Source organism: Felis catus, chromosome B1 (genome assembly GCF_018350175.1).
Source record: "Felis catus isolate Fca126 chromosome B1, F.catus_Fca126_mat1.0, whole genome shotgun sequence".
In the NCBI taxonomy this organism is placed as follows: domain Eukaryota; kingdom Metazoa; phylum Chordata; class Mammalia; order Carnivora; family Felidae; genus Felis; species Felis catus.
The window spans coordinates 202,230,324-202,242,620 of NC_058371.1; the positions used below are offsets into that span (position 1 = coordinate 202,230,324).

General features: G+C 61.3%; 1 protein-coding gene across 1 annotated transcript in view; it reads left to right on the forward strand.

Annotated features, from left to right (window-relative positions):
• GPR78 (G protein-coupled receptor 78) overlaps positions 1-9,127 on the forward strand; it is a 29,050-nt gene extending 19,923 nt beyond the window's left edge. The window contains 8 exon segments of the mRNA XM_045056758.1: positions 2,442-2,580; positions 2,825-3,092; positions 3,095-3,147; positions 3,149-3,317; positions 3,320-3,393; positions 3,395-3,485; positions 3,488-3,748; positions 7,941-9,127. Coding sequence (XP_044912693.1) covers positions 2,442-2,580; positions 2,825-3,092; positions 3,095-3,147; positions 3,149-3,317; positions 3,320-3,393; positions 3,395-3,485; positions 3,488-3,748; positions 7,941-8,230 — 1,345 coding nt within the window. The 3' untranslated portion in view covers positions 8,231-9,127.
• The last annotated feature ends 3,170 nt before the right edge of the window (positions 9,128-12,297 follow it).

Here is a 12,297-nt window from a genome sequence, read left to right on the forward strand (position 1 = left end):
GCAGATGGCTTCTGTCTGCTTAACACTGAAGGGCAAGGCTTTCCTGCGCTCATGTCACGGAATGATGCTCTTGTCCCCCTGAACGACCTGCCTGGAATCTGTCTCTCCTCGGAGACATTCAGAGGGGACAGGAGCCGCTGTCAGTGGCTGGAGTGAAGTCTCCCTATGGAGCGTCTGATGCCTCCACTAACCTGCCGATCCTCAGATGGCCATTCAGGAACCTCGGAGGGACTGGGGGAGCCCCATGGCCACCTTCCTTATCCCAACTATCCCTCTGTGCCCTTACCGACGCCAGGGTCTGTAGAATAGCCTGCTCTTCCTGGGAAAGTCAGCAGGGAGGGCTTTGGCATTACGGTCCTGGTCTCGGGCAAGGTCTGATCAGTTGAGAATTTTTCTTGGATTTTGAAAGCATTAGTGGGAGGGGTGAGGAGAGAGGAAGGGACTTCATCTGAAGGGTGGAGGCTGGGCTTGGAGCTGGTGCGATGGCCCCTCTGTGTGAGGCCGCATGGAGGAGTGATAAAGACCTTGGGTTGGCCAGAAGGACCCAGTTTGACCCCCAGAGCCTCTGGTTTCTAGTTATGTGACCTTGGAAAAGACACTTGACTTGTATGAGTTGCCGTTTCCCCAATTATTAAGTGGAGTCATAACAACGGCTGACATTTCTCTGAATATTCACTGTGTGCGGGCACTGTTTAAAGCCCTCTACGTACACTTAGTGGTTCAACCCTGATTGCAGCCACACAAGGCAGGTGTGATTGCTAGTTGTTAATATCCCTGTCGTACATATTAGCAAAGGAGACCCAAGGGGCGCCTGGGTGGCTTGGTCGGTTAAGCGTCCGACTTCGGCTCAGGTCATGATTTCACGGTCCGTGAGTTCGAGCCCCGCGTCGGGCTCTGTGCTGACAGCTCGGACCCTGGAGCCTGCTTCGGATTCTGTGTCTCCCTCTCTCTCTGCCCCTCCCCTGTTCATGCTCTGTCTCTCTCTGTCTCAAAAATAAATAAAACGTTAAAAAAAATCAAAAAAAAAAAAAAAAAAGAAAGAAAAGAAAAGGAGACCCAAGGGGCGCCTGGGTGGCTCAGACAGTTAAGAGTCTGACTCTTGATTTCAGCTCAGCTCATGATCTATGGTTTGTGAGTTCAAGCTCTGCATGAACTTGGGATTTACTTTCTCCCTCTCTCTCTGCCCCTCCCCCGCTTGTTCTCTTTCTCTCTCTCTTTCTCTCTCTGTCTGTCTCTCAAAATAAATAACTAAATTTCTTTTTTACTTAAAAATTTTTTTAATTAAAAAAATTTTTAATTAAAAAAACTTTTTTAATGTTTATTTATTTTTGAGAGAGAGACACACAGAGTGTGAGCAGGGAAGGGGCAGAGGGTGAGAGGGAGACACAGAATCCGAAGCAGGCTCCAGGCTCTGAGCTGTCAGCACAGAGCCCAACATGGGGCTCCAACTCACCAACTGTGAGATCATGACCTGAGCTGAAGTCAGACGCTTAACTGACTGAGCCACCCAGGTGCCCCATAGATAACTAAACTTAAAAAACAAACAAACAAACAAACATTAAAAATAATTTAAAAAAATTAATTAATTAACTAAAAAAAAAGCAAAGGAGACCCAAGATGTGACCCTGCCCAAGGCCATGTGGCTGGGGTGATGGGACCAGTGCGATCTGTCCACCCTAGTCCCCCAGCCACCTGCCTTCTCTCCAGTCCTTATAGCACTGGCACCAGAGAGACGCCCCCCACCCCCCAAGGGTGAGCCCTCTTCCCACTGGCCACACTCCATCCCTGGGAGAGGGCTAGGGTTGCGGAGCCTCTGGGCGAGAGAGGGTGAGGGGCCAGGGAAAGGTGGGGTGAGGGTCTGACTTCTGGCTCCTTTCATGCCTGGGCTGCCATTGCAGAGAAGGGGCCAAAAACGTCCTGGAACCTGCCAGCTTCCAAGTGCCTTCTCTTCATTCTTGTCCTGCCAACTGGGCATTGAAGGGATTGGAACATTCTACAGGCTCAAGAGCCCAGAGGGGTCAGCAGAGATAGACCTCCCCCCACCCCCAGGGGCTCCAAGAGCCACATGGAGAGGCAGAGGTCAGCTCCAAAGGTGGTTCCACGCTGCACCCTGCAGGGACCCCTGCCTCCCAGGCTCTCCCTCTTTCTTTCCCTCTTCCTCTTTGCTTTTCTCTCCTTTACCCTTCCTTCCCTTCCTTCTTCCTTCCTCTTTACCTTTCCCTTCTCACCTTCCTTTCCCCATTTCCCCACCCACACTGTTTCCATTTCTTGCTACCCTTCTTGGTTCAACAAACACAGATCCACTCCCTGGCACTGAGCTGGGGTTTGGAGAGCGGTCCGCGACCCAGGGACGCGTGCTTTCTCCCTCTAGCTCCCTCTACCCGTCGGGCACAGCTCCCTGCCCCTCAGTCTCCCGCTTCCCCGCTTCCCCCTGCCCCCAGACCTCCGGATCACTCCAGTTCGGTGCCAGTGCAGGGGAGAGCGAGGCGCAAGGAAAGGGACGAAGCAACTGAGGAGAAGCGACAGCTTTCAACCTCCCAACTGCGCACGAGTCACCGTCGGGAGGCTCCGGCGGAGAAGGTGCGACCGCAGTAAGGACCGTCCTGGTCTGGGGCAGAGGGGCGTAGAACTCCCTGCAGCCACTCCATGGGAAGAGAAGTGACCTTCATGGCTCCTGCACCCCTCGCCCTCCCGCCTGGATTCAGCCACGGAAAGGTGCCTCGGGCAGCTTGGCACCTGGAGCGCGGACGGCGAGCGCGTTCAGCACCCTGGACAGCGCCACAGGAGGTGACCAGTGCGCGGCGTCGCGCTCCGCCCGCCCCAGGCGGCTCCCCGCTCCGCAGCGCGCTTAGCCAGGCACCGGCGACACCCCGCGCTTGCCGCTGCCCCTTGCGTGCCGCTTCGAACGGTGCCCGCCGGCTCTGCGTCTCCCGGCCTCCGAGGGCGCGCCCGCTCTGCCCCCGCACTCTCCCCGCCCGCGCCCGGGGCGGAACCACGAGCACAGGTCCCTGCCGCTGCTGCTCCGCGGGGCGCCTGGCCAGCCGCTCGCGCCCGGGGCCCGGGAGAGGCGCTGCCGGCCGGGCTGCTGGCGCTGGAGCTGCCGCGCCGTTGCTGTCCATCGCGCTGGTGCTGCTCTGCTGCGCTTACGGAGGGAGCCGAGCGGCAAGCGCGCGCCTCCGGCGTTTTCCTGGTGAACCTGTTCCCGGGCCCCCTGCTGCCGGGCGCTAGGCCAGCCCTTCGTGCTGCCGCCGTCGGTCCCGGCGCGTGCCAGGCGGTGGGTTTCCTGAACACCTCGGCGGCGTCCCACTCGGTAGGAGCAGGAGCGCGGACCAGCGGCTGGCGCTGGGTTTCCCGCTGCGCTGCTTGCTGCTTAGGCCCGGCTGGGGTAGGGCGGGAACGGTTGCCGGCGTTCACGTTCGAGGTGCTGTCCTCATCACAGCTCAGCGACAGCCACGCCTTCGGGTCCTGCTCGCTTCCCCGACCCCCGAGCCCGAGGGCTGGCGCTTTGCCGCCTTCACCACCCCGCTCCTCGCTGTGGGCTTTGCGCTGCCTTCCAGGTGCTCGGCCTCACCTCGCTCAAGACGTTGCAGGCGGTGGGACATAGTCACCATGCAGGTGCTTGTGCTGCTCTACACCCCGGGTAGCCGCCTGCGCGTCCCCGCCCGCTGGAGGGGCTCCTGCGCTCCCCACTGGCAGCTGGCTCACAGGAGCCTACAGGCACCACCGCCGACCCCAGGGGTTCCACGCTGTGCGGCTTCCCCTGCGCCTGCTCTCGGGGTTTGCACACGGGCTCGTTTGTACTCTCGGGGAGTCCGCACACCGGAAGGCCCGATGCCTCTCAGCGTCTGGGTTTGCCCTGTGGAATATGTGCCCAGGGAGCTTTTGCACAAGCTGTGAGGTCTGAGCCACGGAAGAAGGGTTGCCACGGCCACCCTCCCCCCGCCGTGGGAGGAGTCAGTCTTTGGGGGCAGGTGGCCGTGGATCTGAACACCCCTTCCAGTGTCTGCCCGGCTGACCCAGTGCCCTTGCCTGACCTGAGGTTTCAAGTCTTGAGGCGGGGGTGGGGGATTGCCTGGTTCTGTGTGCTCCCTGCTTGGCATGCATTTGCCACCGAAGCTCCAGCTGGTGTTACTGGTAGTGGTTGCCCCCTCCCACCTGCCGCTGCCCCCCTCCAGGATCCCCCACTCTACTGCCTCAGGACGCAGACCCTCTCCCTCACTCAGGATCCAGCTCTGTTCCCCTCTCTGCAGGACTGACTTAGACCCCCCGTACCAGGAGGAAGGAAGAGATAGTGGGAGGGGGGGAGAGCAGCCGCTTAGAGGAGGAAGGGGGAGTCGTCCCCTCCTTCCTGCCCTCCAGGCCTCCGGTATTTCGCCTTTACGAACCAAACCCACCTCTTCCCGTTGTCTCTTCTCTCTCTTGTCCGTGGGCTCTCCACCCTGGACATCCCCACTGAACCTGCTCACTCTGGCTCTTGCTCTCTGCTCAGCTCTGCCCCTGCCCTCCGCGTGCCCTGGCTTCTGTCCTCTGTTCTGTCCCTGCAGTGAGTGGCAGGGCCCTCTCAGTGAGCAGAAGCACCACCACTGGCAGGCTGCCAGATCAGAGTCTTGGGCGGGTCCTTCGTTGTGACCTGGCGGGTCCTGGCCCTCAGACCCCTGACCTGGGGGCTGCTGGGCAGTGGGCTCGGCCTCAGCTGGGCAGGGCCCTGAGGTCTCCCTACTGGGGACCTGGCGGGAAGCTGACGTTCCCCAGGGCCCTTCCTCCACACCTGAGGCACCCAGGGCCCCACCCCGGCTCTTGTCAAAGGCCCTGGGACAGGGATGGGGCCAGCCCCACACCCTAGCTGCAAATGAGAAAGCTGCCCCTGTCCAGGGGAGACTGAGGCTGGGTCACAGGCGGCTGCGAGGTCTGTCTGAGCTAGCGCCTGATTTTTTCCAATCTTAGCAAATTTTTAAAGCCAGTTAGGTGGCCTGGGATCAACCCAGGCCTCAGACTCAGCATCCCCGACCACGGATTCCAGGATCCTGGGGGGGGGGGGAGGGGATGGAGGGGGGAGCAGCCCAAGGCCTCTGGACCGGCTGAGTGAGTGTTCTCTTTGTTCTCCCTCCCACCCCTTTGCCTGGAGACCCTGGCCCGGAGACCCTGGCCCGGAGCTTGTAGGAGACTGGGGACTCATGGGAAGGGCAGGTGGATGCCAATGTCCCAGTACCGTGATGAGGGCGCTGGGTCTGTGTTCCCGCCTACAGGGGTCCTGGGGTTCTCATTCCATGGCCAGGCCCCTGCTGTGGTCCCCACACTGCATCTTGGGCAGAAAGACATCCTGACGGAAGGGGTTCCTGGGAGGAGCTGGTGGTCCTCAGCCTCATGGGGCTGGACCGACTATGGCCCAGGCTGCCTACCCAAGGGGGCGGGGAGGCAGTGGGCATGGGGCCAGGCTCCCGGGGCTGTTGAAACAAGCACCGCCTGGGGGCTGCAGGATGCCCGGTGAGGTCAGCTGGTCTCGTCAGGTCTGTCTTTGGCTTGTTGGGTGTCGCTGGGGGGGCACCCACAGTTCCCCTGGGCTGGGGGAAGCTTCTGGAGCTTCTGTGCCAAGTGCGGTGGGCTCTGTCCTCCCTGCCACGCTCCTGCCGAGAGCTCTTCGGAATCACTGCTCAGGGACATGGGGTGGACACGCACAGGCATGGTGCTTCTTCACGTGGCACCTGGCAAAGGTCTCACATTCTTGCGACAGTGTGTGTGCACGTGTGGGCAGAGCCAGTATGGCGTTCGCCTCCTGTGAGCCAGCGAGTTGATCCGGCGATGTGGGCACATGCTTGTGTACATGGGACTGTGTGTGCCATCACACGTGTGCCTGTGCACACACGTGTGTGTGTGCAGGGGTATGTATGCACATGTGTGTGCAGGGGTGTGTATGCACGTGAGTGTGTGTGTGCAGGGTGTGTGTGCGCATGTGAGTGTGTGTGTACATGCATGAGTGTGTGTGCAGGGGTGTGTACACACGTGTGTGCAGGGGTGTGTACACACGTGAGTGTGTGTGCAGGGGTGTGTAAACATGTGAGTGTGCACGTGCAGGGGTGTGTGTGCATGTGTGTGTGCAGGGGGTGTGTATGCGCATGAGTGTGTGTGCAGGGGTGTGTGTGCCCGTGAGTGTGTGTGTGCAGGGGGGAGTCTGCATGCGCGTGAGTGCGTGTACAGGGGTGTGCACGCACGTGACTGTGTGCAGGGGTGTGTATGCACGTGACTGTGTGTGTGCAGGGGTGTGTATGCACGTGAGTGTGTGTGCAGTGTGTGTGTATGCGCATGAGTGTGTGTACAGGGGTGTGCACGCACGTGACTGTGTGTGTGCAGGGGTGTGTATGCACGTGACTGTGTGTGTGCAGGGGTGTTATGCGCATGAGTGTGTGTGCAGGGGTGTGTGTGCGCGTGAGTGTGTGTGTGCAGGGGGTGTGTATGTGCGTGAGTGTGCGCGCAGGGGTGTGTGGGTGCGTGTGCACGCAGGGGTGTGTATGCACATGAGTGTGCATGCAGGGATGTGTATGCACGTGAGTGTGTGCACAGGGGAGTGTGCGTGTGTGTGCGCAGGGGTGTGTATGCACGTGAGTGTGCATGTGCAGGGGTGTGTGCGCGCGTGTGTGTGTGTGCAGGAGGGTCTGTATGCGCGTGAGTGTGTGTGCAGGGGTATGTACGCGCGTGACTGTGTGTGTGCAGGGGCAGGTGCTGGAGCCTCAGGGGCTCGTACACGTGGATCCGGCTTCAGCATTTGCTTTTGAAATTATAAATGAATAATGAGGGAGCCTGGATTACTCAGCCACGATGCGTCGATTGCCAGCTTTTACTTTTGTGTCATATACGTGTGCAAGGGCCCAAGTGTGTCTATGGGAGCGTGCGTGCGTGTAGGCGTGCACACACGTGTGCAGGAGGAAGACTCGCAGAGCAGAGCCTTAGTGTCCAGCGTGTCCGCTCGGGAGCGTGGGCAGCTCACACTTTTCTCTGTGACACGCCCCCAAGCCCTTTATGGAAACGGTGGTTGGAATAGAGCCTCTTATGATTGTCACAACTGTCACGACTGTCACAAGTGCCGACGAGGGGCTACGACTCATTCACTCACCGCCTGCTGAGCGCTTCCTGCCCGCTGGGCTTTGTGCCAGCTTCCGGGGGAGTCCTGCCTTGATGCGCTCTCCGTTCTGCTGGCGGGAGATGCAGGTCAAAGGGACAGGCAGGGGTGTCCAGTGGGGGAGGGGCGCTGAGGGACTGGGTTGGGGAGCGGCCCCCGGCTCCGTGTCCATCACCCCCCCCCCAGCCCCACCCCTAGACCGCAGACTCCTGGAGGCCAGCGTGCTGCCTGCCTGGGACCTTAATTCAAACCGTCTCCTGAACAAGTAAAACCCGAGGGTGACAACCAAGAGGCAGAGAGAGAAAGTCCCCGCGTCCCCCGCTCCTTTACCTTCTTCCTTCACACCACAGGGCAGCTCGAGGCGACTTGGTGGTATTTCTAACCAGCTTAAATCCACCTTCAAAGACTGCGACACAGGGCTGAAAACAGTTCCCCGGGGAATATGCCTAAAATATTTGTAACCGGAACAAGCGTGCAACCTGACGAGGGGGGAGAGGCTGTTGTGGGAGAAACAGCACATCCCTCGGTATTTGAATTCTTGTGGGTTGAACCACCAGCCACTCAGAGTCTCGTCCACACACAAGGCTGCACGGTTCTGATTCGGTTCGCGCTTCTGATGCGGGAGGTCCCGGCCGGGCGACTCTTCCCGCATGCTGACCGGCTGCTGTCCCCAAGCTCAACTCCCCGCTGCCTTTCACTGGGGACACACGCCCCAGGCTCAGACCGCGTGCACAGAGCCACTCAGCTAGTAATGTGAGGGCTGCCTTAGTACTCGTCCGTGATTCCAGAACCTTCCACATCTCCAGAGCGCAGGTGCGTATGTGAGCGTGGCCATGGCTGCCGGACTCCTGCTCAGTTCCCAATAGGCTAGTGGAGCTCGTGACCTCGGTCACTGTTAATGCTCCCTGGGGCGTCCTGAACCAGCGCCCGGGCTACGGTAAGGCGGCGGTTGACCCCTGCGTGTGCCCCCAGCTCCCCCAGCACTTCCGCCAGGTCCTGGCCAGCTTGGCCAACTCGCACCCGGCGTCTGCCCACGGCAGCTCTCTGGACACCGAGAGCATTGTTTGCCTGTGGCAGACAACGCTGAGGGCCTGGCCGGGACTCATCAGACCCTAGTGGACGGGGCCCTGGTCCTGCCACGGGAGCGCTGGTGGGGACCCCCAAATGGCGGCTTGGCTTTGGGCAGAGGTCGTGGGGGGCAGCGGTGGCGGGGTGGAGGACGTAGCACCGGCTGTGGGTCGTTTCAGCCCCAGGCTGGGCCGCGTGGCGGCCGGGTGGCCCTAGGACAGTGGCTGTCCCTCTCCGAGCCTCCGTTTCCCCACCTCCTTTCTCAGGCTGCAGGGGTGCTTCGGGACGGTGGGTCGGAAGGCACCCTTTGCAGGGCCGCGCGCACGTTGGGTGTCCCCCGCAGGGACGGCCGCTGTTAGGGGCCGGGTGACCGTGCTTGCTCAGGGTCCGTTGGGGTGGCCCAGCTTGACGCCCGCTCCTTCAGCCTCCTTGTTAATATTACCCCCTTGCTCGCAGCAGCATCCGGGTCTGAAGGGTAGAGTCTCTGGGAGGCTGGCGTGGGGCTCCCGATCCCACGGCTGCAGTCTGCGGTCAGGGCAGGACACTCCAGCGCAGGCAGACGGGGTCGGGAAGTGCCCGTCTCTGAGAAACTTTGCGGTCGGCTCCCCCTGCCCCCCTCTGTCCAGCGCGACGCACGTGGGCTGGGCTCACCGGTCACACGTGCATCCTTCCTGCCTTCTTTTGTTTACTACGAAGGGTCGGAATCTTGAGTGGGGAAGGACGTGAGGAATACGTTTGCACTCAGAGCCTGTTCTGAGGACGACGTAAGAGCACGCGAACGCCGGCTCTTCCTTCAAGACCACCGCGGAGGCTCTGGACCACGTCCACGAGATGGTCGAGGTTCCGGCCACAGGCAGAGCCCGGGTGTGCCACGGGACAGCGGCCGGGAGAGGGGGGCCCCCGGTCCCCACCGCAGCCGCTCTGCTCAGCACTGGGGCAGCTGGGAGAGGCGAGGGCTTCCCTCAGGCTGGTTGTCGAGGGGGCCACTCCCCGGTGGGGCCACCCACTGCCGCTGTCACTAAATGCGCCCAGGGGACCGTGTCTGGGAACTGCACATGCATCTAGTTCACAATTCAGAAATAGAAAAGTGTGCGGCGTTAAGTGGGTCCTCTGCAGAGGTGTGTTGTGCGGGGCGGGGGGGCGGGGGAAGGGGTGAAGGCTCGCAGTTTCCTCTTCACTCCCGCCCCCTGCCGTTGGCTGGCCTCTTCCGGCCCCAGCGTTCCCGCGAAACTGGGGCTGGGCCCACCACGCGGTCGGCAGGCTCTCGGGTAGGGCCTCGCCCGTGGGATGCGGCACATTCCAGAGCCCGCAGCGCTGGCCCCTCAGCCGAGGGCCCGGGCGAGACGGGTCCTGAGCTCGCTCCTTGGAGACACGCGCACGGCAGTCAGCTCCTTCGGCCCCTCAGCGCGGTGGGAGCAGTCCGTAGCCTGGTGCAGGTTCCGTCCCGACCATCTGGGTGTCACTGGGCTGCTTCCCCAGGGCCTCCCCGCAAGCCGGACATACTTAAGTGCTCATCAGGTCTGCAGCGCAATTCAAATAAAACAAATTATTTTTTAGGACTAATGACAACTATAGATGTGTGGTCAGGAAGCGGTTAAAAAAAACCCCACCCAGGCGGTTCAGTGAAAACCACATTCCAGCCTTGGGCTGGCAACTGCAGCTGTGAGGGCGTCGAGGGGCTAAGTCACTGGGTTCGCAGGGGGGTTCGCAGCTGGGCCTGGAGCCTGGGGGTCCCCGAGACGCCCCCGGTGCTTGCAAAGGAGAGCTTGGCCTCCGTTGTGTCGTATGTAACTCGGAGCTGGGCTGTGAACCTGCAAGTTGAAGCCTCTCTCCTCCCTGAGAACTTCACTTGGGCTGGGGGGAGCATGCCCCACGCTTCACAGCCTCGTTCCAGTATGCTCTTCGGGCCTTAAATCCAGCGGATTTAAGCGCATCCTGTCCTGGGGAGGGTGGCACGGCTGGAAAGGGACAAGAGTCCTTGCAGGTGGATGTTGTTCTCCTGTTTTGCCTTCCCGGAAGCCACCAGGGAGTTTTCCAGAAAGTCACTCAGGCACAGATGCCTCCCGGGAGAGCACTATTATAATGCCCACGCTGGGCATTCTAGAACATTCTCTCACCATATTATCTTTCGCCTTGGGTTTGTGGCCTTTATTTTTTTTATGTTTATTATTTATTTTGACAGAGACAGAGAGAGAGGGAGAGTGCGAGCGCATGAGGGGGAGGTGGGGCAGAGAGAGAGGGAGACAGAGAATCCGAAGCAGGCTCTGTGCTGTTAGCAGGGAGCCCGACGTGAGGCTTGAACCCGCGAACCATGAGACCGCGATGTGAGCTGAAGGCGGAAATTTAACCGACTGAGCCACCTCAGTCTTTTTTTAATTTGAAAGATTAAGTGTAAATGCCTCGCAGGACGGCGTCCTGTCCCGAGCACCGTGCGAATCCATAAACATTTTGTTCAAAAGCGTCTGGTTTCTCTGCAAAGGGGCCTTTGCAGCAGCCCGAGCCAGCTGTCTGAGGACCAGTCAGTCCTGCAAACCTTGTGCTTTCCCAGGGCACCGGCCAGCGGCATCCGGTGCCCCCAGACCCCAGGCCAGGCCAGGCCGTGTGAGGAGAATGTCTCCCCAGCGCCCAGCGGGGGCGGTGCGGAGTCCGTCCTGGGAGAACTCTCTGGAAGAGAGATGGGCTAAGTTCAGTGAGTTGAGTGCTGTCCCAGAGGAAGCCTGGGGAGGGTCGGGTCTGGGTGCTGCTGCTCCCAGGGGCCTTGACGCTTCAGCTGGGCACCTGCAGCCCCCCCATCACTGTGAGCCCCGAGATGGGCAATGACACCTTCCCGGGGGGGGGCAGGCTCACCGATGGAAGCCACGGGCTCTGAGTGAGCCACTTGACGAAGTGACCCCTGAGGGACGGCAGAGTCTGTGCTCTCCCCGTGACACCACGGGGCTCTGCCCCTCGCGGCTTGTTCTGCGAGCAGTGCAGTGCCGTGAGCTCCGCTGCCTGCTGGCGAATGCGGGTTCCTTCCTGCAAATCCCGCTCTGGGTGCGTCGGCCGGTTCACCTGCCCCCCTCCTCATGGCGCCTCCCCGTCCCTCTGGGCCAGTTGGCCGTGAGCGGCCGGGCCCGGACAGGGCCGGGGCGGGCGGGGGGCTGGGCGGGAGCCGACCTGTGAGTTGCTGCCCATCCGTTTGGTGGGGTGTCCTCCTCACCTCATGGACAAGAAGCCTTGGGTGAGAGACCGTTCCTTCCAACAGCTTAATCGGGGAGGAAAGAGACTGGTCCCACGGGGGGTTGGCAGATTCGACCCACTGGGTCCTTGAAAATCACAACAGCTCACGGCCCTTTGTCTCCACCAAATCTCAGATGCCACTGGCTTACAACGGTGCCACCGTCGTATACCCCATTCAGACAGAAAACCAAACCCCACGTGAGGGCTGTCTGTAGTAGGAGACGCCTGCGCAAATCTGGCCGCCGGGGGGCTGCGGGCTCGGTGTCCGCGAGGATTTAGCCTGCCCGAAAGGGGGGACAGCGAGGACCCTCACGTGCCTCCCTGGCACCTGGGGGAGGAGGGAACAAACCTCACCGGCTGGCTCTCGGGAAGGGCAAGCCGGGGTCTGGACTCGCCCTCCCAGCTAGGACTGGAGACCCCCGAGGGGAAAGTCCAAGGGAAGTGCCTGGGATCCCCGCTGGAGCAAGCCCAGAGACTTCCGGAAGGACGAGGCCGCGGTCCGGGTGGACAGAGGGCAGCACGGAGCGTCAGACGCCCCGGCCGGAGGTGCCGGGAAGGGCAGAGTCAATGAGGTGGAGTGAGGGGCGTGTTCTCCGAGCAGGGGACAGGTGTCCTTCGTACGTCTCTGCCATCACACGCACTGTCAGGGGCAGCCCAGCCTCGGGCCAAGGGGCTCGTCAAAGGGCTGGGCGACATCTGGCTATACGGCCGGGCCTCCCGGCCGCCCGGGACGGTTGGTAAAGGAGGCCCGGAAAGGCATGTGGCCGCTGAAGGACCTCTGGGCTGACAGCCCGGCGGGGGAGGGGCCCGGCCCAGGTGACTGCACGCAGACCCGTGTCCAGCTGGCATCGTCCCCGCGGCCCAGGGCGCGAGGCACCAGGGGCTGGACGGCAGCT